This window comes from Scyliorhinus canicula, chromosome 30 (genome assembly GCF_902713615.1).
Source record: "Scyliorhinus canicula chromosome 30, sScyCan1.1, whole genome shotgun sequence".
Lineage (NCBI taxonomy): Eukaryota > Metazoa > Chordata > Chondrichthyes > Carcharhiniformes > Scyliorhinidae > Scyliorhinus > Scyliorhinus canicula.
In genome coordinates, this window is record NC_052175.1 from 11,557,498 (window position 1) to 11,581,382 (window position 23,885).

At 51.0% G+C, this 23,885-nt stretch overlaps 1 protein-coding gene across 1 annotated transcript in view; it reads left to right on the top strand.

The window, feature by feature from the left end:
* LOC119958593 (aminopeptidase Ey-like) overlaps window positions 1–23,885 on the top strand; it is a 118,004-nt gene that overhangs the window by 82,818 nt on the left and 11,301 nt on the right. The window contains exons 13-16 of the mRNA XM_038787073.1: window positions 5,020–5,171; window positions 15,408–15,568; window positions 17,156–17,418; window positions 20,917–21,075. Of these exons, the coding sequence (XP_038643001.1) occupies window positions 5,020–5,171; window positions 15,408–15,568; window positions 17,156–17,418; window positions 20,917–21,075 (735 nt within the window). The remainder of the gene's footprint in view (window positions 1–5,019; window positions 5,172–15,407; window positions 15,569–17,155; window positions 17,419–20,916; window positions 21,076–23,885) is intronic.

Sequence of the window (23,885 nt, forward strand, 5' to 3'; positions counted from 1 at the left end):
TATCCTGTGTCTGAATCTATAGAGTATAATAGATGGGATATTTTATCCCTGTGTCTGAATCTATAGAGTATAATAGATGGGATATTTTATCTGTGTGTCTGAATCTATAGAGTATAATAGATGGGATATTTTATCTGTGTGTCTGAATCTATAGAGTATAATAGATGGGATATTTTATCCCTGTGTCTGAATCTATAGAGTATAATAGATGGGATATTTTATCTGTGTCTGAATCTATAGAGTATAATAGATGGGATATTTTATCCCTGTGTCTGAATCTATAGAGTATAATAGATGGGATATTTTATCCTGTGTCTGAATCTATAGAGTATAATAGATGGGATATTTTATCCCTGTGTCTGAATCTATAGAGTATAATAGATGGGATATTTTATCCCTGTGTCTGAATCTATAGAGTATAATAGATGGGATATTTTATCTGTGTCTGAATCTATAGAGTATAATAGATGGGATATTTTATCTGTGTGTCTGAATCTATAGAGTATAATAGATGGGATATTTTATCCCTGTGTCTGAATCTATAGAGTATAATAGATGGGATATTTTATCCCTGTGTCTGAATCTATAGAGTATAATAGATGGGATATTTTATCCTGTGTCTGAATCTATAGAGTATAATAGATGGGATATTTTATCCCTGTGTCTGAATCTATAGAGTATAATAGATGGGATATTTTATCTGTGTCTGAATCTATAGAGTATAATAGATGGGATATTTTATCTGTGTCTGAATCTATAGAGTATAATAGATGGGATATTTTATCCCTGTGTGTCTGAATCTATAGAGTATAATAGATGGGATATTTTATCCCTGTGTCTGAATCTATAGAGTATAATAGATGGGATATTTTATCCCTGTGTGTCTGAATCTATAGAGTATAATAGATGGGATATTTTATCCCTGTGTCTGAATCTATAGAGTATAATAGATGGGATATTTTATCCCTGTGTCTGAATCTATAGAGTATAATAGATGGGATATTTTATCCCTGTGTCTGAATCTATAGAGTATAATAGATGGGATATTTTATCCCTGTGTCTGAATCTATAGAGTATAATAGATGGGATATTTTATCCCTGTGTCTGAATCTATAGAGTATAATAGATGGGATATTTTATCTGTGTCTGAATCTATAGAGTATAATAGATGGGATATTTTATCTGTGTGTCTGAATCTATAGAGTATAATAGATGGGATATTTTATCCCTGTGTCTGAATCTATAGAGTATAATAGATGGGATATTTTATCCCTGTGTCTGAATCTATAGAGTATAATAGATGGGATATTTTATCCCTGTGTCTGAATCTATAGAGTATAATAGATGGGATATTTTATCCTGTGTCTGAATCTATAGAGTATAATAGATGGGATATTTTATCCCTGTGTCTGAATCTATAGAGTATAATAGATGGGATATTTTATCCCTGTGTCTGAATCTATAGAGTATAATAGATGGGATATTTTATCCCTGTGTCTGAATCTATAGAGTATAATAGATGGGATATTTTATCCCTGTGTCTGAATCTATAGAGTATAATAGATGGGATATTTTATCTGTGTGTCTGAATCTATAGAGTATAATAGATGGGATATTTTATCCCTGTGTCTGAATCTATAGAGTATAATAGATGGGATATTTTATCCCTGTGTCTGAATCTATAGAGTATAATAGATGGGATATTTTATCCCTGTGTCTGAATCTATAGAGTATAATAGATGGGATATTTTATCCCTGTGTCTGAATCTATAGAGTATAATAGATGGGATATTTTATCTGTGTCTGAATCTATAGAGTATAATAGATGGGATATTTTATCTGTGTGTCTGAATCTATAGAGTATAATAGATGGGATATTTTATCCCTGTGTCTGAATCTATAGAGTATAATAGATGGGATATTTTATCCCTGTGTCTGAATCTATAGAGTATAATAGATGGGATATTTTATCTGTGTCTGAATCTATAGAGTATAATAGATGGGATATTTTATCCGTGTGTGTCTCAATCTATAGAGTATAATAGATGGGATATTTTATCCCGTGTGTCGGAATCTATAGAGTATAATAGATGGGATATTTTATCCCTGTGTCTGAATCTATAGAGTATAATAGATGGGATATTTTATCCCTGTGTCTGAATCTATAGAGTATAATAGATGGGATATTTTATCCCTGTGTCTGAATCTATAGAGTATAATAGATGGGATATTTTATCCCTGTGTCTGAATCTATAGAGTTTAATAGATGGGATATTTTATCTGTGTCTGAATCTATAGAGTATAATAGGTGGGATATTTTATCTGTGTGTCTGAATCTATAGAGTATAATAGATGGGATATTTTATCCGTGTGTCTGAATCTATAGAGTATAATAGATGGGATATTTTATCCCTGTGTCTGAATCTATAGAGTATAATAGATGGGATATTTTATCCCTGTGTCTGAATCTATAGAGTATAATAGATGGGATATTTTATCCCTGTGTCTGAATCTATAGAGTATAATAGATGGGATATTTTATCCCTGTGTCTGAATCTATAGAGTATAATAGATGGGATATTTTATCCTGTGTCTGAATCTATAGAGTATAATAGATGGGATATTTTATCCTGTGTCTGAATCTATAGAGTATAATAGATGGGATATTTTATCTGTGTGTCTGAATCTATAGAGTATAATAGATGGGATATTTTATCCCTGTGTCTGAATCTATAGAGTATAATAGATGGGATATTTTATCTGTGTGTCTGAATCTATAGAGTATAATAGATGGGATATTTTATCCTGTGTCTGAATCTATAGAGTATAATAGATGGGATATTTTATCTGTGTGTCTGAATCTATAGAGTATAATAGATGGGATATTTTATCCCTGTGTCTGAATCTATAGAGTATAATAGATGGGATATTTTATCCCTGTGTCTGAATCTATAGAGTATAATAGATGGGATATTTTATCCCTGTGTCTGAATCTATAGAGTATAATAGATGGGATATTTTATCTGTGTGTCTGAATCTATAGAGTATAATAGATGGGATATTTTATCTGTGTGTCTGAATCTATAGAGTATAATAGATGGGATATTTTATCTGTGTGACTGAATCTATAGAGTATAATAGATGGGATATTTTATCCCTGTGTCTGAATCTATAGAGTATAATAGATGGGATATTTTATCTGTGTCTGAATCTATAGAGTATAATAGATGGGATATTTTATCTGTGTGTCGGAATCTATAGGGTCTGATAGATGGGATATTTTATCTGTGTGTCTGAATCTATAGAGTATAATAGATGGGATATTTTATCCGTATGTCTGAATCTATAGAGTATAATAGATGGGATATTTTATCCCTGTGTCTGAATCTATAGAGTATAATAGATGGGATATTTTATCCCTGTGTCTGAATCTATAGAGTATAATAGATGGGATATTTTATCCCTGTGTCTGAATCTATAGAGTATCATAGATGGGATATTTTATCCTTGTGTCTGAATCTATAGAGTATAATAGATGGGATATTTTATCTGTGTGTCTGAATCTATAGAGTATAATAGATGGGATATTTTATCCCTGTGTCTGAATCTATAGAGTATAATAGGTGGGATATTTTATCTGTGTGTCTGAATCTATAAGAGTATAATAGATGGGATATTTTATCCCTGTGTCTGAATCTATAGAGTATAATAGATGGGATATTTTATTTGTGTGTCTGAATCTATAGAGTATAATAGACGGGATATTTTATCCCTGTGTCTGAATCTATAGAGTATAATAGATGGGATATTTGATCCCTGTGTCTGAATCAATACTGTATGATTGATATACAGAAACCACCCTGAACCCCTCAATTAGATTCCAGTTATGCTTCATTTAACCCTGCGAATTGACAGAAACTGACAATCCCAGAGTCTGAGGGAGTGCCGCACTGTGGGAAGGTCAGTACTGAGCGAGTGCCGCACTGTCAGAGGTTCAGTACTGAGGGAGAGCCGCACTGTCTGAGGGTCAGTACTGAGGGAGCACCGCACTGTCAGAGGGTCAGTACTGAGGGAGCACCGCACTGTCAGAGGTTCAGTACTGAGCGAGTGCCGCACTGTCAGAGGGTCAGTACTGAGGGAGAGCCACACTGTCTGAGGGTCAGTACTGAGGGAGCGCCGCACTGTCAGAGGGTCAGTACTGAGGGAGAGCCGCACTGTTGGAGGGTCAGTACTGAGGGTGTGCTGCACTGTGGGAGATTCAGTACTGAGGGAGTGCTGCACTGTGGGAGGGTCAGTACTGAGGGAGCGCCGCACTGTCAGAGGGTCAGTACTGAGGGACTGCCGCACTGTCAGAGGGTCAGTGCTGAGGGAGAGCTGCACTGTGGGAGGGTCAGTACTGAGCGACTGCCGCACTGTGGTAGTGTCAGTACTGAGGGAGTGCCGCACTGTCAGAGGGTCAGTACTGAGGGAGCGCCGCACTGTCAGAGGGTCAGTACTGAGGGAGTGCTGCACTGTCAGAGGGTCAGTACTGAGGGAGCTCCGCACTGTCAGAGGGTCAGTACTGAGGGAGTGCTGCACTGTGGGAGGGTCAGTACTGAGGGAGTGCCGCACTGTCAGAGGGTCAGTACTGAGGGAGCGCTGCACTGTCGAAGGGTCAGTACTGAGTGAGTGCTTCACTTTCGGAGGGTCAGATAAGGAGGACATGGAGTAGGTTTTCTGCGCGTTTCCGAGGATTAGTTTAATTCCTCGTTCCAGTGCAGTGCTGAGTTGTTCACACCCTCTTTGCGAAAACCAGCCGTTCCAGACACTCGCTGTGAATCCCGCATTGTGACTGCGTAACTGTCCCCACAGGATCACCGAGTTGCACTGCCTGGCCTGTTAGTCTCTTGCCCATCCAGTGATTACACCCTGGCCCAGAGTCAGCCAGCCCAGGGTGGCCGGAGGTCTGATCGAATGTGTTCAGTGCAGGTTTACAGGCGCGAGCTGTAACGTCCCTTTTCTTCTTTTCCCTCACGTTAGTTCAAAGATGAAATCTCCAAGCGTTTCAAAGCCAGGCAGGAGCAGCTGGTGCTCATATTCGCGGGGAAGATACTGAAGGACGGCGACACGTTAAACCAACACGGCATCAAACACGGCCTCACCGTGCATCTCGTCATAAAGACAGCGCAGAGGTAAATGCGTCCGGGACCGCGGGACAGTTGGGACAGCTGTGGGAGTGAGTTTGTCCCACACCGCCAACTCCACGCCGGCCTCTTTGGCAAGATCTGCTGAGAGAGGCTGGGCGGGCGGGCTGGGGGGGGGGGGGGGGGGGGGGGGGTCATATCCTGAGGCCTCTGCTATTGCTGTGCTCACGAAGGCCGTTGTCCAGCTCGAGAGCTGGCAGGCGAAATCTGTCGGTAACAGTCAAAGGGACAACTTCACTGCGAAGGTAGAAAATACCAGAATTGGTCAACTCGGCACTGCACCCATCAAACACTCCCAGGACAGGTACAGCACGGGGTTAGATACAGAGTAAAGCTCCATCTACACTGTCCCCATCAAACACTCCCAGGACAGGTACAGCACGGGGTTAGATACAGACTAAAGCTCCCTCTACACTGTCCCCATCAAACACTCCCAGGACAGGGACAGCACGGGGTTAGATACAGAGTAAAGCTCCATCTGCACTGTCCCCATCAAACACTCCCAGGACAGGTACAGCACGGGGTTAGATACAGAGTAAAGCTCCCTCTACACTGTCCCCATCAAACACTCCCAGGACAGGTACAGCACGGGGTTAGATACAGAGTAAAGCTCCCTCTACACTGTCCCCATCAAACACTCCCAGGACAGGTACAGCACGGGGTCAGATACAGAGTAAATCTCCCTCTACACTGTACCCATCAAACTCTCCCAGGACAGGTACAGCACGGGGTTAGATACAGAGTAAAGCTCCCTCTACACTGTCCCCATCAAACACTCCCGGGACAGGTACAGCACGGGGTTAGATACAGAGTAAAGCTCCATCTACACTGTCCCCATCAAACACTCCCAGGAGAGGTACAGCACAGGGTTAGATACAGAGTAACGGTCCCTCTACACTGTCTCCATCAAACACTCCCAGGACAGGTACAGCACGGGGTTAGATACAGAGTAAAGCTCCCTCTACACTGTCCCCATCAAACACTCCCAGGACAGGTACAGCACGGGGTTAGATACAGAGTAAAGCTCCATCTACACTGTCCCCATCAAACACTCCCAGGACAGGTACAGCACGGGGTTAGATACAGAGTAAAGCTCCCTCTACACTGTCCCCATCAAACACTCCCAGGACAGGTACAGCACGGGGTTAGATACAGAGTAAAGCTCCCTCTGCACTGTCCCCATCAAACACCCAGGACAGAGACAGCACGGGGTTAGATACAGAGTAAAGCTCCCTCTACACTGTCCCAATCAAACACTCCCAGGACAGGTACAGCACGGGGTTAGATACAGAGTAAAGCTCCCTCTACACTGTCCCCATCAAACACTCCCAGGACAGGTACAGCACGGGGTTAGATACAGAGTAAAGCTCCCTCTACACTGTCCCCATTAAACACCCCCAGGACAGGTACAGCACGGGGTTAGATACAGAGTAAAGCTCCCTCTACACTGTCCCCATCAAACACTCCCAGGACATGTACAGCACGGGGTTAGATACAGAGTAAAGCTCCCTCTACACTGTCCCCATCAAACACTCCCAGGACAGGTACAGCACGGGGTTAGATACAGAGTAAAGCTCCCTCTACACTGTCCCCATCAAACACTCCCAGGACAGGTACAGCACGGGGTTAGATACAGAGTAAAGCTCCCTCTACACTGTCCCCATCAAATACTCCCAGGACGGGTACACCACGGGGCTTAGACTTCCTGTGGCACAATTGCCAAATGGAATCCCATCCTCCACCGTATCAATAGTCCATGTTTTTGAAGACAGGAAGCCAAACCGGATTGCAGCCGGAACCCGTGAGATTGAGGAGACAGTTCCCCTTTCACCTCTTTTAATTCCACTTTTCATTGGGGATGTTTGCGTTTGGTATCTTCAACCCTACTTGTGAGCCTTTCCCTGGATGCATCCTTTTTCTTTATTGTGTTTGTTTTTCTCCTTCATGTCCCCCGCTGGGCTGTTTAAATTGGTGTTTACTCTTTAACGTGATTCCCTGTGCGGTTACTGAATGCTGGCAGAAGTGCACGCCGTATGCAAGCAACGTTCACGACGTAGCTCAGGCAAGCTGCAGGAAATGTATCGGAAAATACGTCTTTGCCATGTTCAGCTGTCCACGTGACGTGATTCTCCTGAAGCACCTTCCTGAATCGTTCGGCCGGCGTGTTTTGTCAGGGCACGAGACTTGCCTCGTGTGCGACGCGCTGCACTAATTCTTGTGTGTAACATTTGCTCAGCCAATTAGGTATTTTTCCCAAGCATCAATCATCACGCAACGCAATCCCTTCATCGTCAGGCGCTCAATCCTCAGACCTGAGCACGGAATCGAGGCTGGAGCTCCCAGTGTGACACAGTCGTGTCAGCTCGGAATCGAGGCTGGAGCTCCCAGTGTGACACAGTCGTGTCAGCTCGGAATCGAGGCTGGAGCTCCCAGTGTGACACAGTCGTGTCAGCTCGGAATCGAGGCTGGAGCTCCCAGTGTGACACAGTCGTGTCAGCTCGGAATCGAGGCTGGAGCTCCCAGTGTGACACAGTCGTGTCAGCTCGGAATCGAGGCTGGAGCTCCCAGTGTGACACAGTCGTGTCAGCTCGGAATCGAGGCTGGAGCTCCCAGTGTGACACAGTCGTGTCAGCTCGGAATCGAGGCTGGAGCTCCCAGTGTGACACAGTCGTGTCAGCTCGGAATCGAGGCTGGAGCTCCCAGTGTGACACAGTCGTGTGAGCACAGAATCGAGGCTGGAGCTCTCAGTGTGACACAGTCGTGTCAACACAGAATCGAGGCTGGAGCTCCCAGTGTGACACAGTCGTGTGAGCACAGAATCGAGGCTGGAGCTCTCAGTGTGACACAGTCGTGTCAACACAGAATCGAGGCTGGAGCTCCCAGTGTGACACAGTCGTGTGAGCACAGAATCGAGGCTGGAGCTCTCAGTGTGACACAGTCGTGTCAACACAGAATCGAGGCTGGAGCTCCCAGTGTGACACAGTCGTGTCAGCACAGAATCAGCAATATTTGTGATTGAAATACTTGGTATTGATAAATTTTGGTCAATGAAATAATTTCAAAACGTGCAAAAAGATAAAATAAGTTGGTGCCATCTGTATCGGATTTTTACTTTGTTGATAGGTAGTTGAGACCCCGGGCGTATGTCGGATCAGAGCCCGGGGCAGATTATGTCTCCGTTCCTGGTTTCCATACAATTCCTCTTTGTCGTTGCTGTCTCTGGAGAATCTGGGAGTCGGGGGGGGGGGGGGGAATGTGCGGTTGGCTAATCTTTGCTCCTTGTGTTGGAGTTGAGAGTCTGTGTTGTTGGAGCCTTTCTTCGGTTCGAAGATCGCGTTTGGACACCCTTCCTCCCAGTGCTCTGGCACGGTGACTCCCTGCGTGCCCTCCTTGTTGTGCTCGAGGCTTCCATGGGGAGGCGGTGTCTGTTGAGCCGACGCCTCTTTGTCCCCGAGTAAAGGTGTGGCCACCGTAACCCCAGATGACCGTCGGCTGCTTTCCCCCCTCTTGAGGATCACCACACCTCAAGACGAGGAGCGAGGTTGAGGAGGCACGAGTCCTTCGCGAATAACTTCAGCCGGTACCGGGATTTGAACCCACGCTGCTGGCCTTGCTCCGCATCACGGGCTGGCTGTCCTGCCGACTGAGCTAAACCGGCTCCCGGTATCCTCTCCGTAATGGCGCACAGTGCCTGCGCTGTGTGCAATGTTCTCTGGTTCGTCTGGAGTTTGGAGGTGTTCCTTATCGTATCGGGAGGGGGTGGCGTCTTATCGATTCCTCTCCTCCTCGGCGGTGCGGTCTCCTCTCTCGGTTGAGGGCAGCACAAGTTTCGTCTTCTCGATGGGGCCGGTGCTCTGCCCTGTGATTCCCCTGAGCTAGAGTGGGTCGGACTAGGCCCGGTCCCCTCTCCGTCCGACGGTGAGGGGCTTGCGCAGGAGGACCACGGGCCTTTGGCTGCGGCCTGACCCCCCCTCCGCTCCCGCTAGTTTTTCTTTTTCACCCCGCCTGTCAGTTGCTGACGGCACTGATGAGGATCCGAGCCGATTGTTGTAGCAAGTCATTCATAGAATTTACAGTGCAGAAGGAGGCCATTCGGCCCATCGAGTCTGCACCGGCTCCTGGAAAGAGCACCCCGCCCAAGGTTAACACCTCCACCCTATCCCCATAACCCAGTAACCCCCACCCAACACTAAGGGACACTAAGGGCAATTTAGCATGGCTAATCCACCCTAACCTGCACAACTTTGGACTGTGGGAGGAAACCGGAGCACCCGGAGGAAACCCACGCGCACACGGGGAGGATGTGCAGACTCCGCACAGACAGTGACCCAAGCCGGAATCGAACCTGGGACCCTGGAGCTGTGAAGCGATTGTGCTGTCCGCAATGCTACCGTGCTGCGTGAATATTTGCTGGTCCTCGCTGTGTAAACATGCGGAATGGTGGTTGCTCTGGATCAGGGGTATCGTTGAGGCAAGTGTCAAATATCATCCGGTGTTCTGCTGAAATTCTTTCTGTTATTGTGGGGTTGAAGAGCAAGTGATTGGCTGCTGCCAGGGGTCCGATGTCCAGGTTTCGGACGTCCCTGTGTTATTAGTGCCTCTGGTATGGCTGGAGCTGAGGGACATAGGCTCTGGTGCGCGCACGAACATGGCGCGAAGATCTTATCCTGACTTCCCGCGGTTGTAGCGGACACTCGGCCCGTGAGGAGCCGAGCACCATCTTACCCTGTTTTCATGGTCACACCCTCCTCTCCGTTGATCACTGGTAAAGCGTTAAAAATGTAGGTTGAGTGATTGTACCAGGTCAGCGGTATTCCTGTCCTCCTGTGTCGATGTGCTGAGGCGCTCACATTACGCTCTGCTCTGCAGGGAAAAGGGCAACAGCAAGATCGGCAACCTGGGCCACGGGGAGCAGCGCCCAGGGTTCCAGAGGAAACGCAGGACGAAGGACCGTGTCCACGTTCCACAAGAAGACGACGGAGAAGCCTGGATCGATGAGCACTCTTCGGGATCTCCCAGGGATTCCAACGATCGAAGCACGAGACACCATCGCTCCCACTACGCCGCCTATCCGACACCCAGGAGGCCCACAGCTTGGGGGGGGGACCAGGATGGCCGCCACATCATGAAATCCGACAACAAGAAGGCGGACCCTCGCCGGGAAAGTGCTCTTTCAGGAGCAAGAACCTTCTCGTGCACATGCAACCCTTTCCTCAAAGTATCATAGAATTTACAGTGCAGAAGGAGGCCATTCGGCCCATCGAGTCTGCTTGGAAAGAGCACCCTACCCAAGGTCAACACCTCCACCCTATCCCCATAACTCAGTAACCCCACCCAACACTAAGGGCAATTTATCACGGCCAATCCACCTAACCCGCACATCTTTGGACTGTGAGAGGAAACCGGAGCACCCGGAGGAAACCCACGCACACACGGGGAGGATGTGCAGACTCCGCACAGACAGTGACCCAAGTCGGGAATCGAACCTGGGACCCTGGAGCTGTGAAGCATTTATGCTATCCACCATGCTACCGTGCTGCCCTCAGTTGTTCAAAGTCTTCATTGTATCCCGCAATTCTTCAATGTGATACTTAACGAGCTGGGACCCTCGGCCAAGACGGCGTCTCCGATGGCGGCCGTCGTCCGGGCGTGCACGGCGGCCCCGCTACGACAGGAGCCCACTCCGCAACGACGCTGGGCCACTGCAAAGTGAGCCCCAACCCGGCCCACTGCGACTGCCAACAATAAATGAGGATTTTAACAGCTCCTCCTGGCTCTTCCTCACACTTCCAGGAGCACGGCGCAAGCCAGTTAACGCAGAAAAAGACAAAGATGAAGTGCGCTCCCAGCCTCTGACCTGCTCTGGCAGCCGCAGTATTTATACGGCTGGGTCCAGTTCAGTTTCTGATCAATGGTAACCCCCAGGATGTGGGGGATTCAGCGATGGTAATGCCATTGAATGGTCGAGGGGGCGATGGTTAGATCCTCTCTTGTAGGAGATGGTCATTGCCTGGCATGTGTGTGGGGCGAATGTAACTTGCCCCTTGCCAGCCCCGAGCCTGGATATTGTCCAGGTCTTGCTGCATTTGGACACGGACTGCTTCAGTATCTGCGGAGTCGCGAATGGTGCTGAACATTGTGCAGTCATCTCCTAACATCCCCACTTCTGACCTTATGATGGAAGGGAGGTCATTGATGAAGCAGCTGAAGATGGTTGGGGTCGAGGACACGACCCTGAGGAACCTCTGCAGTGACGTCCTGGAGCTGAGATGATTGACCTCCAACCATCTTCCTTTGTGCCGGGTATGACTCCAACCAGCGGAGAGTTTCCCCCCTGATTCCCATTGACTCCAGTTTAGCTCGGGCTCCTTGATGCCACACTCGGTCAAACGCTGCCTTGATGTCTAAGGGCAGTCACTCTCACCTCACCTCTGGCATTCAGCTCTTTGTCCATGTTTGACCCAAGGCTATAACGAGGTCAGGAGCTGAGTGACCCTGGGCGGAACCCAAACCGAGTGTCCGTGAGCAGGTTATTGCTGAGTAAGTGCCGCTTGAGAGCACTGCTGATGACTCCTTCCATCACTTAGCTGCTGATGGAGAGTAGGCCGATAGGGCGGCAATTGGCCGGGTTGGATTTGTCCTGTTTCTTGTGTAGAGGACACACCTGGGCAATTTTCCACATTGCCGATGCCAGTGTTGTCACTGTACTGGAACAGCTTGGCACGGGGTGCGGTACGTTCCAGAGCACAAGTCTTCAGTACTATTGCTGGGATATTGTCAGGGCCCAGAGCCTTTGCAATATCCAGTGCCTTCAGCTGTTTCTTGATATCAGACGGAGCGAATCGAATTGGCTGAAGACAGACAGCAGTGATGCTGGGGACCTCCGCAGGAGACAGAGCTGTATCATCCACTCGACACTCCTGGCTGAAGATAGCTACGAATGCGCAGATGTGCTGGGCTCCTCCATCATTGAGGATGGGGATATTTGCGGAGCCTCCTCCTCCAGTGAGTTGTTTAATTGTCCCCCACCATTCACGCCTGGATGTGGGAGGACTGCAGAGCTCAGACCTGATACGTTTGTTGTGTTAAGTGATGGGTGAAGAGACATTCCAATTAGTTGTCTCATTTATGTTAAGTATCTAATAATTGACACTGATATGTAAAGGGGCCCTTCTGTGAGGTGATGTGAAGATCGAGTTTTGTGCGGAGTCTGTTGAAGGTGTTGGTGAAAAGGAGCAGAACCTTTGACTCTTGATACAACAGCAGCTAAACGGCTAACATAGATAGAGAAATACAGCACAGAACAGGCCCTTCGGCCCACGATGTTGCGCCGAACTTTTGTCCTAGGTTAATCATAGAATTTTGGACAATTTTTCATGGCCAATCCACCCAACCTGCACATCTTTGGACTGTGGGAGGAAACCGGAGCACCCGGAGGAAACCCACGCACACACGGGGAGGACGTGCAGACTCTGCACAGACAGTGACCCAGCCGGGAATCGAACTTGGGACCCTGGAGCTGTGAAGCAATTGTGCTATCCACAATGCTACCGTGCTGCCCTTAAGAAGTTAACCTACACTCCATTATTCTACCCTAATCCAAGTACCTATCCAATAGCCGCTTGAGGGTCCCTAATGTTTCCGACTCAACTACTTCCACAGGCAGTGCATTCCATGCCCCCACTACTCTCTGGGTAAAGAACCTACCTCTGACATCCCCTCTATATCTTCCACCATTTATCTTAAATTTATGTCCCCTTGTAATGGTGTGTTCCACCCGGGGAAAAAGTCTCTGACTGTCTACTCTATCTATTCCCCTGATCATCTTATAAACCTCTATCAAGTCGCCCCTCATCCTTCTCCGTTCTAATGAGAAAAGGCCTAGCACCCTCAACCTTTCCTCGTAAGACCTACTCTCCATTCCAGGCAACATCCTGGTAAATCTCCTTTGCACCTTTTCCAAAGCTTCCACATCCTTCCTAAAATGAGGTGACCAGAACTGCACACAGTACTCCAAATGTGGCCTGACCAAGGTTTTGTACAGCTGCATCATCACCTCACGGCTCTTAAATTCAATCCCTCTGCTAATGAACGCTAGCACACCATAGGCCTTCTTCACAGCTCTATCCACTTGAGTGGCAACTTTCAAAGAACTATGAACATAGACCCCAAGATCTCTCTGCTCCTCCACATTGCCAAGAACCCTACCATTAACCCTGTATTCCGCATTCAGATTTGTCCTTCCAAAATGGACAACCTCACACTTGTCAGGGTTAAACTCCATCTGCCACTTCTCAGCCCAGCTCTGCATCCTATCTATGTCTCTTTGAAGCCGACAACAGCCCTCCTCACTATCCACAACTCCACCAATCTTCGTATCATCTGCAAATTTACATGTTGTGGAATCGCTGAGCTCCGTCTATTACTTGCTGCTTATGCTGTTTGACACACAAGTGCTGTAGCTTCACCAGGTTGTTGGGACAGAATTGGAACCTCATTTTTCGGCCTGCCTGACGTTGCTCCTGACATGCTCTCCTGCTCTCTTCATTGAGCCAGGGTTGATCCCCTGGCTGGGTGGTAATGGTAGAGTGGGGGATATGCTGGGCCATGAGGTTACAGATTGTGGCTGAATGCAATTCGGCTGCTGCTGATGGCCCACAGCGCCTCATGGATGCCCATGAGTTGCTGGATCTGTTCTGAATCTATGCCGTTCAGCACGGTGGTAATGCGATGGAGGGTATCCTACTCAGCGAGTACAGTCGACACTGAGGCAGTAACTGTGCGTGTGCAGGGTAATAATCTTTGTTGCCACAAGTAGGCTTACATTAACACTGCAATGGAGCTACTGTGAAAAGCCCCTAGTCGCCACACTCCAGCGCCTGTTCGGGTACACAGAGGGAGAATTCAGAATGTCCAATTCGGCCCAACAAGCACGTCTTTCGGAGGAAACCGGAGCGCCCGGAGGAAACCCCGCGCAGACCCGGGGAGAACGCGCGCAGACTCCGCACAGGCAGTGACCCCCAAGCCGGGAATCGAACCCTGGGGCACGGTGAAGCAACAGTGCTAACCCACTTTGCGACCCTCCTGGCTTTGCAAAACCGATAAACACACGCCCTCTTCTGACTCAACATCCAACGCTCTGCGAGGGAGATTCAGCCCCGCTCAGTTGTGTGACAACCCGTTGTGAGGCGAGGAGACGGTACTCTAACCCCGTGCTGTACCTGTCCTGGGAGTGTTTGATGGGGACAGTGTAGAGGGAGCTTTACTCTGTATCTAACCCCGTGCTGTACCTGTCCTTGGAGTGTTTGATGGGGACAGTGTAGAGGGAGCTTTACTCTGTATCTAACCCCGTGCTGTACCTGTCCTGGGAGTGTGTGATGGGGACAGTGTAGAGGGAGCTTTACTCTGTATCTAACCCCGTGCTGTACCTGTCCTGGGAGTGTTTGATGGGGACAGTGTAGAGGGAGCTTTACTCTGTATCTAACCCCGTGCTGTACCTGCCCTGGGAGTGTTTGATGGGGACAGTGCAGAGGGGGCTTTACGCTGTATCTAACCCCGTGCTGTACCTGTCCTGGGAGTGTTTGATGGGGACAGTGTAGAGGGAGCGTTACTCTGTATCTAACCCCGTGCTGTACCTGCCCTGGGAGTGTTTGATGGGGACAGTGTAGAGGGAGCTTTACTCTGTATCTAACCCCGTGCTGTACCTGTCCTGGGAGTGTTTGATGGGGACAGTGTAGACGGAGCTTTACTCTGTATCTAACCCCGTGCTGTACCTGTCCTGGGAGTGTTTGATGGGGACAGTGTAGAGGGAGCTTTACTCTGTATCTAACCCCGTGCTGTACCTGTCCTGGGAGTGTTTGATGGGGACAGTGTAGAGGGAGCTTTACTCTGTATCTAACCCCGTGCTGTACCTGTCCTGGGAGTGTTTGATGGGGACAGTGTAGAGGGAGCGTTACTCTGTATCTAACCCCGTGCTGTACCTGTCCTGGGAGTGTTTGATGGGGACAGTGTAGAGGGAGCTTTACTCTGTATCTAACCCTGTGCTGTACCTGTCCTGGGAGTGTTTGATGGGGACAGTGTAGAGGGAGCTTTGCTCTGTATCTAACCCCGTGCTGTACCTGTCCTGGGAGTGTTTGATGGGGACAGAGTGGAGGGACCTTCTTTGCTGTCCGTTGCTCACGCCCGCGCTGACGGTGTTGTTTTTCTCTCTCTCCGCTCTGCCAGGCTCTCGGACCCCAGCACGCAGCCGTCAACATCATCCGGTGCCCCCAGCGCTGAGGAGCCCACTCCGAGGCCGGAGCCCACCACAGGCCCTGTGACCACGAGCAGTCCGGCCAACACAATCCCGCTCACCGGGACGCCCACTTCGTCTCCGTCTGTCTTGTGTAAGGTTTTGAGATGGTGCATTCCAGGGGATAGAAGGAGAGGTTGTGTGATGGAGGGAATGAGGAAGGAGATCGGAACGGGAGTTGGGTAGCGGTGAGGAGACGGGACAGTTGCGCCCGTTTCTGGATCAATGGTTCAGGCAGCCGACGGTGTCCCTCGGCGAGATGGGATGGGTCAGTGGACGAAGCATGGTAGCATGGTGGTTAGCATAAATGCTTCACAGCTCCAGGGTCCCAGGTTCGATTCCCGGCTGGGTCACTGTCTGTGTGGAGTCTGCACATCCTCCCCGTGTCTGCGTGGGTTTCCTCCGGGTGCTCCGGTTTCCTCCCACAGTCCAAAGATGTGCGGGTTAGGTGGATTGGCCATGATAAATTGCCCTAAAAAGTAATGTTAAGGGGGGGGGGGGGGTTGTTGGGTTACGGGTATAGGGTGGATACGTGGGTTTGAGTAGGGTGATCATGGCTCGGCACAACATCGAGGGCCGAAGGGCCAGTTCTGTGCTGTACTGTTCTATGTTCTAAGCCAGGCTTCCTCCTCCTGAGAGATGAACATTTTCAGCTCTGCGTGTCGCGTGAGGGTGCACAGATTCATGATGACCATTGGGGAAGAACGAACAGGGATGGTTCTGCAGGAGAGAGAAGGCCCAGGGAGTGGGGGAGAATGTGGGACTCGCTCCCACAGGGAGTGGGGGAGAATGTGGGATTCGCTCCCACAGGGAGTGGGGAGAATGTGGGACTCTCTCCCACAGGGAGTGGGGGAGAATGTGGCACTCGCTCCCACAGGGAGTGGGGAGAATGTGGGACTCTCTCCCACAGGGAGTGGGGGAGAATGTGGGACTCGCTCCCACGGGGAGTGGGGGAGAATGTGGGACTGACTCCCACGGGGAGTGGGGAGAATGTGGGACTCGCTCCCACAGGGAGTGGGGGAGAATGTGGGACTGACTCCCACGGGGAGTGGGGAGAATGTGGGACTCGCTCCCACAGGGAGTGGGGGAGAATGTGGGACTCGCTCCCACGGGGAGTGGGGGAGAATGTGGGACTCGCTCCCACAGGGAGTGGGGGAGAATGTGGGACTCGCTCCCACGGGGAGTGGGGGAGAATGTGGGACTCGCTCCCACAGGGAATGGGGGAGAATGTGGGACTCGCTCCCACAGGGAGTGGGGGAGAATGTGGGTCTTGCTCCCACGGGGAGTGGGAAGAATGTGGGACTGGCTCCCACGGGGAGTGGGGAGAATGTGGGACTGGCTCCCACGGGGAGTGGGGAGAATGTGGGACTCGCTCCCACGGGGAGTGGGGGAGAATGTGGGACTCGCTCCCACGGGGATTGGGGGAGAATGTGGGACTCGCTCCCACAGGGAGTGGGGGAGAATGTGGGACTGGCTCCCACGGGGAGTGGGGGAGAATGTGGGACTCGCTCCCACGGGGAGTGGGGGAGAATGTGGGACTCGCTCCCACGGGGAGTCGGGGAGAATGTGGGACTCGCTCCCACAGGGAGTGGGGGAGAATGTGGGAATGGCTCCCACAGGGAGTGGCCAGCGATGTGATGAGCATTGCGCGACCATGTGTGGTTTTGTTTTCTTTTCGCAGCCGGGTTCGGCGGCATTCCTGGTCTCGGGAGCCTGGGAATGGGATCAGCAAACTTCATGGAACTGCAGCAACAGATGCAGCGGCAGCTGATGTCGAACCCGGACATGCTGGCCCAGATCATGGAGAATCCCTTTGTACAGAACATGATGTCGAACCCTGACCTGATGAGGCAGATGATCATGGCCAATCCTCAGATGCAGCAGCTGATGGAGAGGAACCCCGAAATCAGTCACATGTTAAACAACCCCGAGTTAATGAGACAGGTGAGTGAATCTTCACCTATCCTCGCCGTCCCTGATCAAACCCTCTCCCGGTACCCACGCTCCCCCCTCTCCCGGTTCCCCCGCTCCCCCCTTCCCCCTCTCCCGGTACCCACACTCCCCATCTCCCGGTCCCCCGCTCCCCCCCTCTCCCGGTTCCCCCGCTCCCCCCTCTCCCGGTTCCCCCGCTCCCCCCTCCTCCCGTTCCCCCGCTCCCCCCTCTCCCGGTTCCCCCCTCCCCCCTCTCCCGGTTCCCCTGCTCCCCCTCTCCCAGTTCCCCCCTCTCCCGGTCCCCCCGCTCCCCCTCTCCCGGTTCCCCCCATCCCCCTCTCCCGGTTCCCCTGCTCCCCCTCTCCCGGTTCCCCCCTCTCCCGATCCCCCCTCTCCCGGTCCCCCCTCTCTCGGTTCCCCCGCTCCCCCCTCTCTCGGTTCCCCCACTCCCCCCTCTCCCGGTACCCACGCTCCCCCCTCTCCCGGTACCCACGCTCCCCCCTCTCCCGGTTCCCCCGCTCCCCCTTTCCCGGTTCCCCTTCTCCCCCCCTTCCCCCTCTCCCGGTTCCCCCTCTCCCGCTCCCCCCTCTCCCGGTACCCCCGCTCCCCCCTCTCCCGGTTCCCCTGCTCCCCTTCTCCCGGTTCCCCCCTCTCCCGGTCCCCCCGCTCCCCCTCTCCCGGTTCCCCCCTCTCCCGCTCTCCCGGTTCCCCCCTCTCCCGGTCCCCCCGCTCCCCCTCTCCCGGTTCACCCGCTCCCTACCTCTCCCGGTTCCCCCGCTCCCTACCTCTCCCGGTTCCCCCGCTCCCCCCCTCTCGGTTCCCCCGCTCTCCACCCCCTCTCCCGGTCCCCCCCGCTACCCCCTCTCCCGGTCCCCCCTTTCCCGGTTCTCCCCCCCTCCCGGTTCCCCCCTCTCCCGGTTCCCCCACTCTCCCCCCCACCCACCACCCCCTCTCGGTCTCCCCCCCACCCCACTGCCCCTCTCGGTTCCCCCCCCGTTGTGTTCTCTCCGCCCCGCCTGCTATATAACTCAGCGTCCAGCCTGCTGCAGTTTGAACCATCGCAAAGCCTCTTTCCAAGTGGACACGATGGCTGGGACAGTGCGGCAGGACTGGGCTGGGAGGGAGGTCTGCCCACCAGCCCGGGGTCTCCGTGTCCAAATGCTCGCTGACCGCTTGGCACAATCCAGCTGTCAGTCAGCCGGGCTGGCCAAAGCCAAATGTCACCAGCTGGCATCCACTGGCTGCGGTTAACCTCATAACCTAGTGAGCAATCTTCCAGCACCAGGCTAAAGTCCAACAGGCTTGTTTCCAATCACTAGCTTTCGGAGCACAGGTGAAGCAGCGAAAGGGGCTTCCTCATTCACCTGAGGAAGGAGCAGTGCTCCCAAAGCTAGTGATTCGAAACAAATCTATTGGGACCTTAACCTGGTGTTGTAAGACCTCTGACTGTACTCACCCCAGTCCAACGCCGCAATCTCCAAATTGTGGTTAACCTGCGTGTGATTGAGCAAGTAGAGCGGCCCTCCGAGTTTGCGCAGTCCACACAGATTGAAATTGAGCCGGAACGATGAAGTAAGCACGGTGAGTTTACTGATGCTAATCACCAACAACATTTATACCAGTTTGAATCTGCAGCCCTCATATTGGGTTTCCTCCAGGGCAGGATTCCTGTCCGAAAAGCGACAACCCCGATCCTATTCCCACTGCGCTTCCCTTCCGAGGGAGTCATAAGGATACAAAATATTCACTGCTTCCTTCCCCCCAACCCATATCTCCTTCCCAAAGTTATTGCCAATGAGGAGGGGGCCTCTCCCTGTTCTGGTTTGATCCACGCTTATCGACCGAGTGGCCTAACTGTTGAAGCCAACTATTTTCTATCGGTAAAAGGTAGCTATTTAGCATTAAATACCATTTTAAAACTCACTCACAACCTCAGGTCAGTTCAAAACGCATATTCAGCATTTCAGAACACAGCTGCAAACAGAACACACAACAGCAGAATTCCTTTTCAGCTAACAAATACAATTCCAAGATAAAGTACGGAAGTGTAATGGAGTGTAGATTAATTTGTTCGTAAGGGCAGCACGGTAGCACAGTGGGTTAGCACAATTGCTTCACAGCTCCAGGGTCCCAGGTTCGATTCCCGGCTTGGGTCACTGTCTGTGCGGAGTCTGCACGTCCTCCTCCTGTGTGTGTGAGTTTCTTCCGGGTGCTCCGGTTTCCTCCCACAGGCCAAAGATGTGCCGGTGAGGTGGATTGGTTGTGAATAAATTGCCCTTAGTGTCCAAAATTGCTCTTCGTGTCGGGTGGGGTTACTGGGTTATGGGGATAGGGTGGAGGTGTTGACCTTGGGTAGGGTGCTCTTCCAAGAGCCGGTGCAGACTCGATGGGCCGAATGGCCTCCTTCAGCACTGTAAATTCTGTGATAATCTATGATTAATCTAGGACAAAGATTCGGCACAACATCGTGGGCCGAAGGGTCTGTTCTGTGCTCTATTTTTCTATGTTCTAAAGTAACCCAAGGACAGGACAAGCTCCATGCCAACAGAATAGAGACCATTGTCCGAACAAGCACGTTTATGCGATAAGGAAGCCGAATTGCATTTCATAGCACATGCAAGAATACATTTTAGGTTAATGTTGCTTATTAATGACAGACGGCTCAGCGTTGAATCAAACTTATTTGATTCCAACCCAAACCAACTAGGATTACATCAGGGTATAGCTAGATGGCTAACGTCTGATATGATTTAGTATAACCGTGAGAGATCGTAGTGCCATTTTCTACTTCATGAATCAATCTATACTTTGACTTAACTTACTCGCTGTCTCTCCATCTTTCATGAGGGCAGCACGGTAGCATTGTGGATAGCACAATCGCTTCACAGCTCCAGGGTCCCAGGTTCGATTCCGGCTTGGGTCACTGTCTGTGCGGAGTCTGCACATCCTCCCCGTGTGTGCGTGGGTTTCCTCCGGGTGCTCCGGTTTCCTCCCACAGTCCAAAGATGTGCAGGTTAGGTGGATTAGCCATGCTATATTGCCCCTTTGTGTCCAAAATTGCCCTTAATGTTGGGTGGGGTTACTGGGTTATGGGGATACGGTGGAGGTGTTAACCTTGGGTAGGGTGCTCTTTCCAGGAGCCGGTGCAGACTCGATGGGCCGAATGGCCTCCTTCTGCACTGTAAATTCTATGTAAATATTTCATTTTCGACTTTGACTTTTTGAAGTTACTGCAAGCTGTTTGCCGTAAGCAAGAAAACCATTTCTGTATTACTTGAAAGTTGAATTGTCTACCAGATCGCTTCTATTGAGTCCCATGCTAGCTTGACTTATTAGGGAATATGACTTTAAATGATTCCCAATTATAATCGATAGAGACAAATACAACAGATTCCTATTTGCGCCGAGAAGTTTTAGCTCAAATTTCTCCTGCGTTTTAGTGATCGCGAAGTGCCGCTAAATCCGCATGGTGGATCTCGCACTCACCCTCTCCAATGTCCCTCCCTGCAGACTATGGAACTGGCTCGAAACCCGGCCATGATGCAGGAAATGATGAGGAATCAGGACCGAGCACTGAGCAACCTGGAGAGCATCCCCGGTGGTTACAACGCTCTGCGACGCATGTACACCGACATTCAGGAGCCCATGTTCAGCGCGGCCAGAGAGCAGGTAATGGTCGGCAACTGGACGCCAGAGCAGCACAGAGCTGTGGGAAGGTGTTGGAGCCTGTCCTATTACACTGGGGTACAGTACTGGTGGGGACGGGTCTGTCACTGTATAACACTGGGGTACAGTACTGGTGGGGAACGGTCTGTCACTGTATAACACTGGGGTACAGTACTGGTGGGGATGGGTCTGTCCTATTACACTGGGGTACAGTACTGGTTGGGATGGGTCTGTCACTGTATAACACTGGGGTACAGTACTGGGTGGGATGGGTCTGTCACTGTATAACACTGGGGTACAGTACTGGGTGGGATGGGTCTGTCACTGTATAACACTGGGGTACAGTACTGGTGGGGACGGGTCTGTCACTGTATAACACTGGGGTACAGTACTGGGTGGGATGGGTCTGTCACTGTATAACGCTGGGGTACAGTACTGGTGGGGACGGGTCTGTCACTGTATAACTCTGGGGTACAGTACTGGTGGGGACGGGTCTGTCACTGTATAACACTGGGGTACAGTACTGGTGGGGACGGGTCAGTCACTGTATAACACTGGGGTACAGTACTGGTGGGGACGGGCCTGTCACTGTATAACACTGGGGTACAGTACTGGTGGGGAGGGGTCTGTCACTGTATAACACTGGGGTACAGTACTGGTGGGGACGGGTCTGTCACTGTATAACACTGGGGTACAGTACTGGTGGGGATGGGCCTGTCACTGTATAACACTGGGGTACAGTACTGGTGGGGACGGGTCTGTCAGTGTATAACACTGGGGTACAGTACTGGTGGGGATGGGTCTGTCACTGTATAACACTGGGGTACAGTACTGGTGGGGACGGGTCTGTCACTGTATAACACTGGGGTACAGTACTGGTGGGGATGGGTCTGTCACTGTATAACACTGTGGTACAGTACTGGTGGGGACGGTCTGTCACTGTATAACACTGGGGTACAGTACTGGTGGGGAGGGGTCTGTCACTGTATAACACTGGGGTACAGTACTGGTGGGGACGGGTCTGTCACTGTATAACACTGGGATACAGTACTGGTGGGGATGGGTCTGTCTCTGTATAACACTGGGGTACAGTACTGGTGGGGAGGGGTCTGTCACTGTATAACACTGGGGTACAGTACTGGTGGGGACGGGTCTGTCACTGTATAACACTGGGGTACAGTACTGGTGGGGACGGGTCTGTCACTGTATAACACTGGGATACAGTACTGGTGGGGACGGGCCTGTCCTATTACACTGGGGTACAGTACTGGTGGGGACGGGCCTGTCCTATTACACTGGGGTACAGTACTGGTGGGGACGGGTCTGTCACTGTATAACACTGGGGTACAGTACTGGTGGGTACGGGTCTGTCACTGTATAACACTGGGGTACAGTACTGGTGGGGACGGGTCTGTCACTATAACACTGGGGTACAGTACTGGTGGGGATGGGTCTGTCACTGTATAACACTGGGGTACAGTACTGGTGGGGAGGTGTCTGTCACTGTATAACACTGGGGTACAGTACTGGTGGGGATGGGTCTGTCACTGTATAACACTGGGGTACAGTACTGGTGGGGACGGGTCTGTCACTATAACACTGGGATACAGTACTGGTGGGGATGGGTCTGTCACTGTATAACACTGGGGTACAGTACTGGTGGGGACGGGTCTGTCACTGTATAACACTGGGGTACAGTACTGGTGGGGACGGGTCTGTCACTATAACACTGGGATACAGTACTGGTGGGGATGGGTCTGTCACTGTATAACACTGGGGTACAGTACTGGTGGGGACAGGTCTGTCTCTGTATAACACTGGGGTACAGTACTGGTGGGGACGGGTCTGTCACTGTATAACACTGGGGCACAGTACTGGTGGGGCGGGTCTGTCACTGTATAACACTGGGGTACAGTACTGGTGGGGACGGGTCTGTCCTATTACACTGGGGTACAGTACTGGGGGGGATGGGTCTGTCACTGTATAACACTGGGGTACAGTACTGGTGGGGACGGGTCTGTCACTGTATAACACTGGGGTACAGTACTGGTGGGGACAGGTCTGTCACTGTGTAACACTGGGGTACAGTACTGGTGGGGACGGATCTGTCACTGTATAACACTGGGGTACAGTACTGGTGGGGACGGGTCTGTCACTGTATAACACTGGGGTACAGTACTGGGGGGGATGGGTCTGTCACTGTATAACACTGGGGTACAGTACTGGTGGGGACGGGTCTGTCACTGTATAACACTGGGGTACAGTACTGGTGGGGACGGGTCTGTCACTGTATAACACTGGGGTACAGTACTGGTGGGGACGGGTCTGTCACTGTATAACACTGGGATACAGTACTGGTGGGGATGGGTCTGTCACTGTATAACACTGGGATACAGTACTGGTGGGGACGGGTCTGTCACTGTATAACACTGGGGTACAGTACTGGTGGGGATGGGTCTGTCACTGTATAACTCTGGGGTACAGTACTGGTGGGGGCAGGTCTGTCACTGTATAACACTGGGGTACAGTACTGGTGGGGATGGGGCTGTCACTGTATAACACTGGGATACAGTACTGGTGGGGACGGGTCTGTCACTGTATAACACTGGGATACAGTACTGGTGGGGACGGGTCTGTCACTGTATAACACTGGGGTACAGTACTGGTGGGGACGGGTCTGTCACTGTATAACACTGGGGTACAGTACTGGTGGGGGCGGGTCTGTCACTGTATAACACTGGGGTACAGTACTGGTGGGGACGGGTCTGTCACTGTATAACACTGAGGTACAGTACTGGTGGGGACGGGTCTGT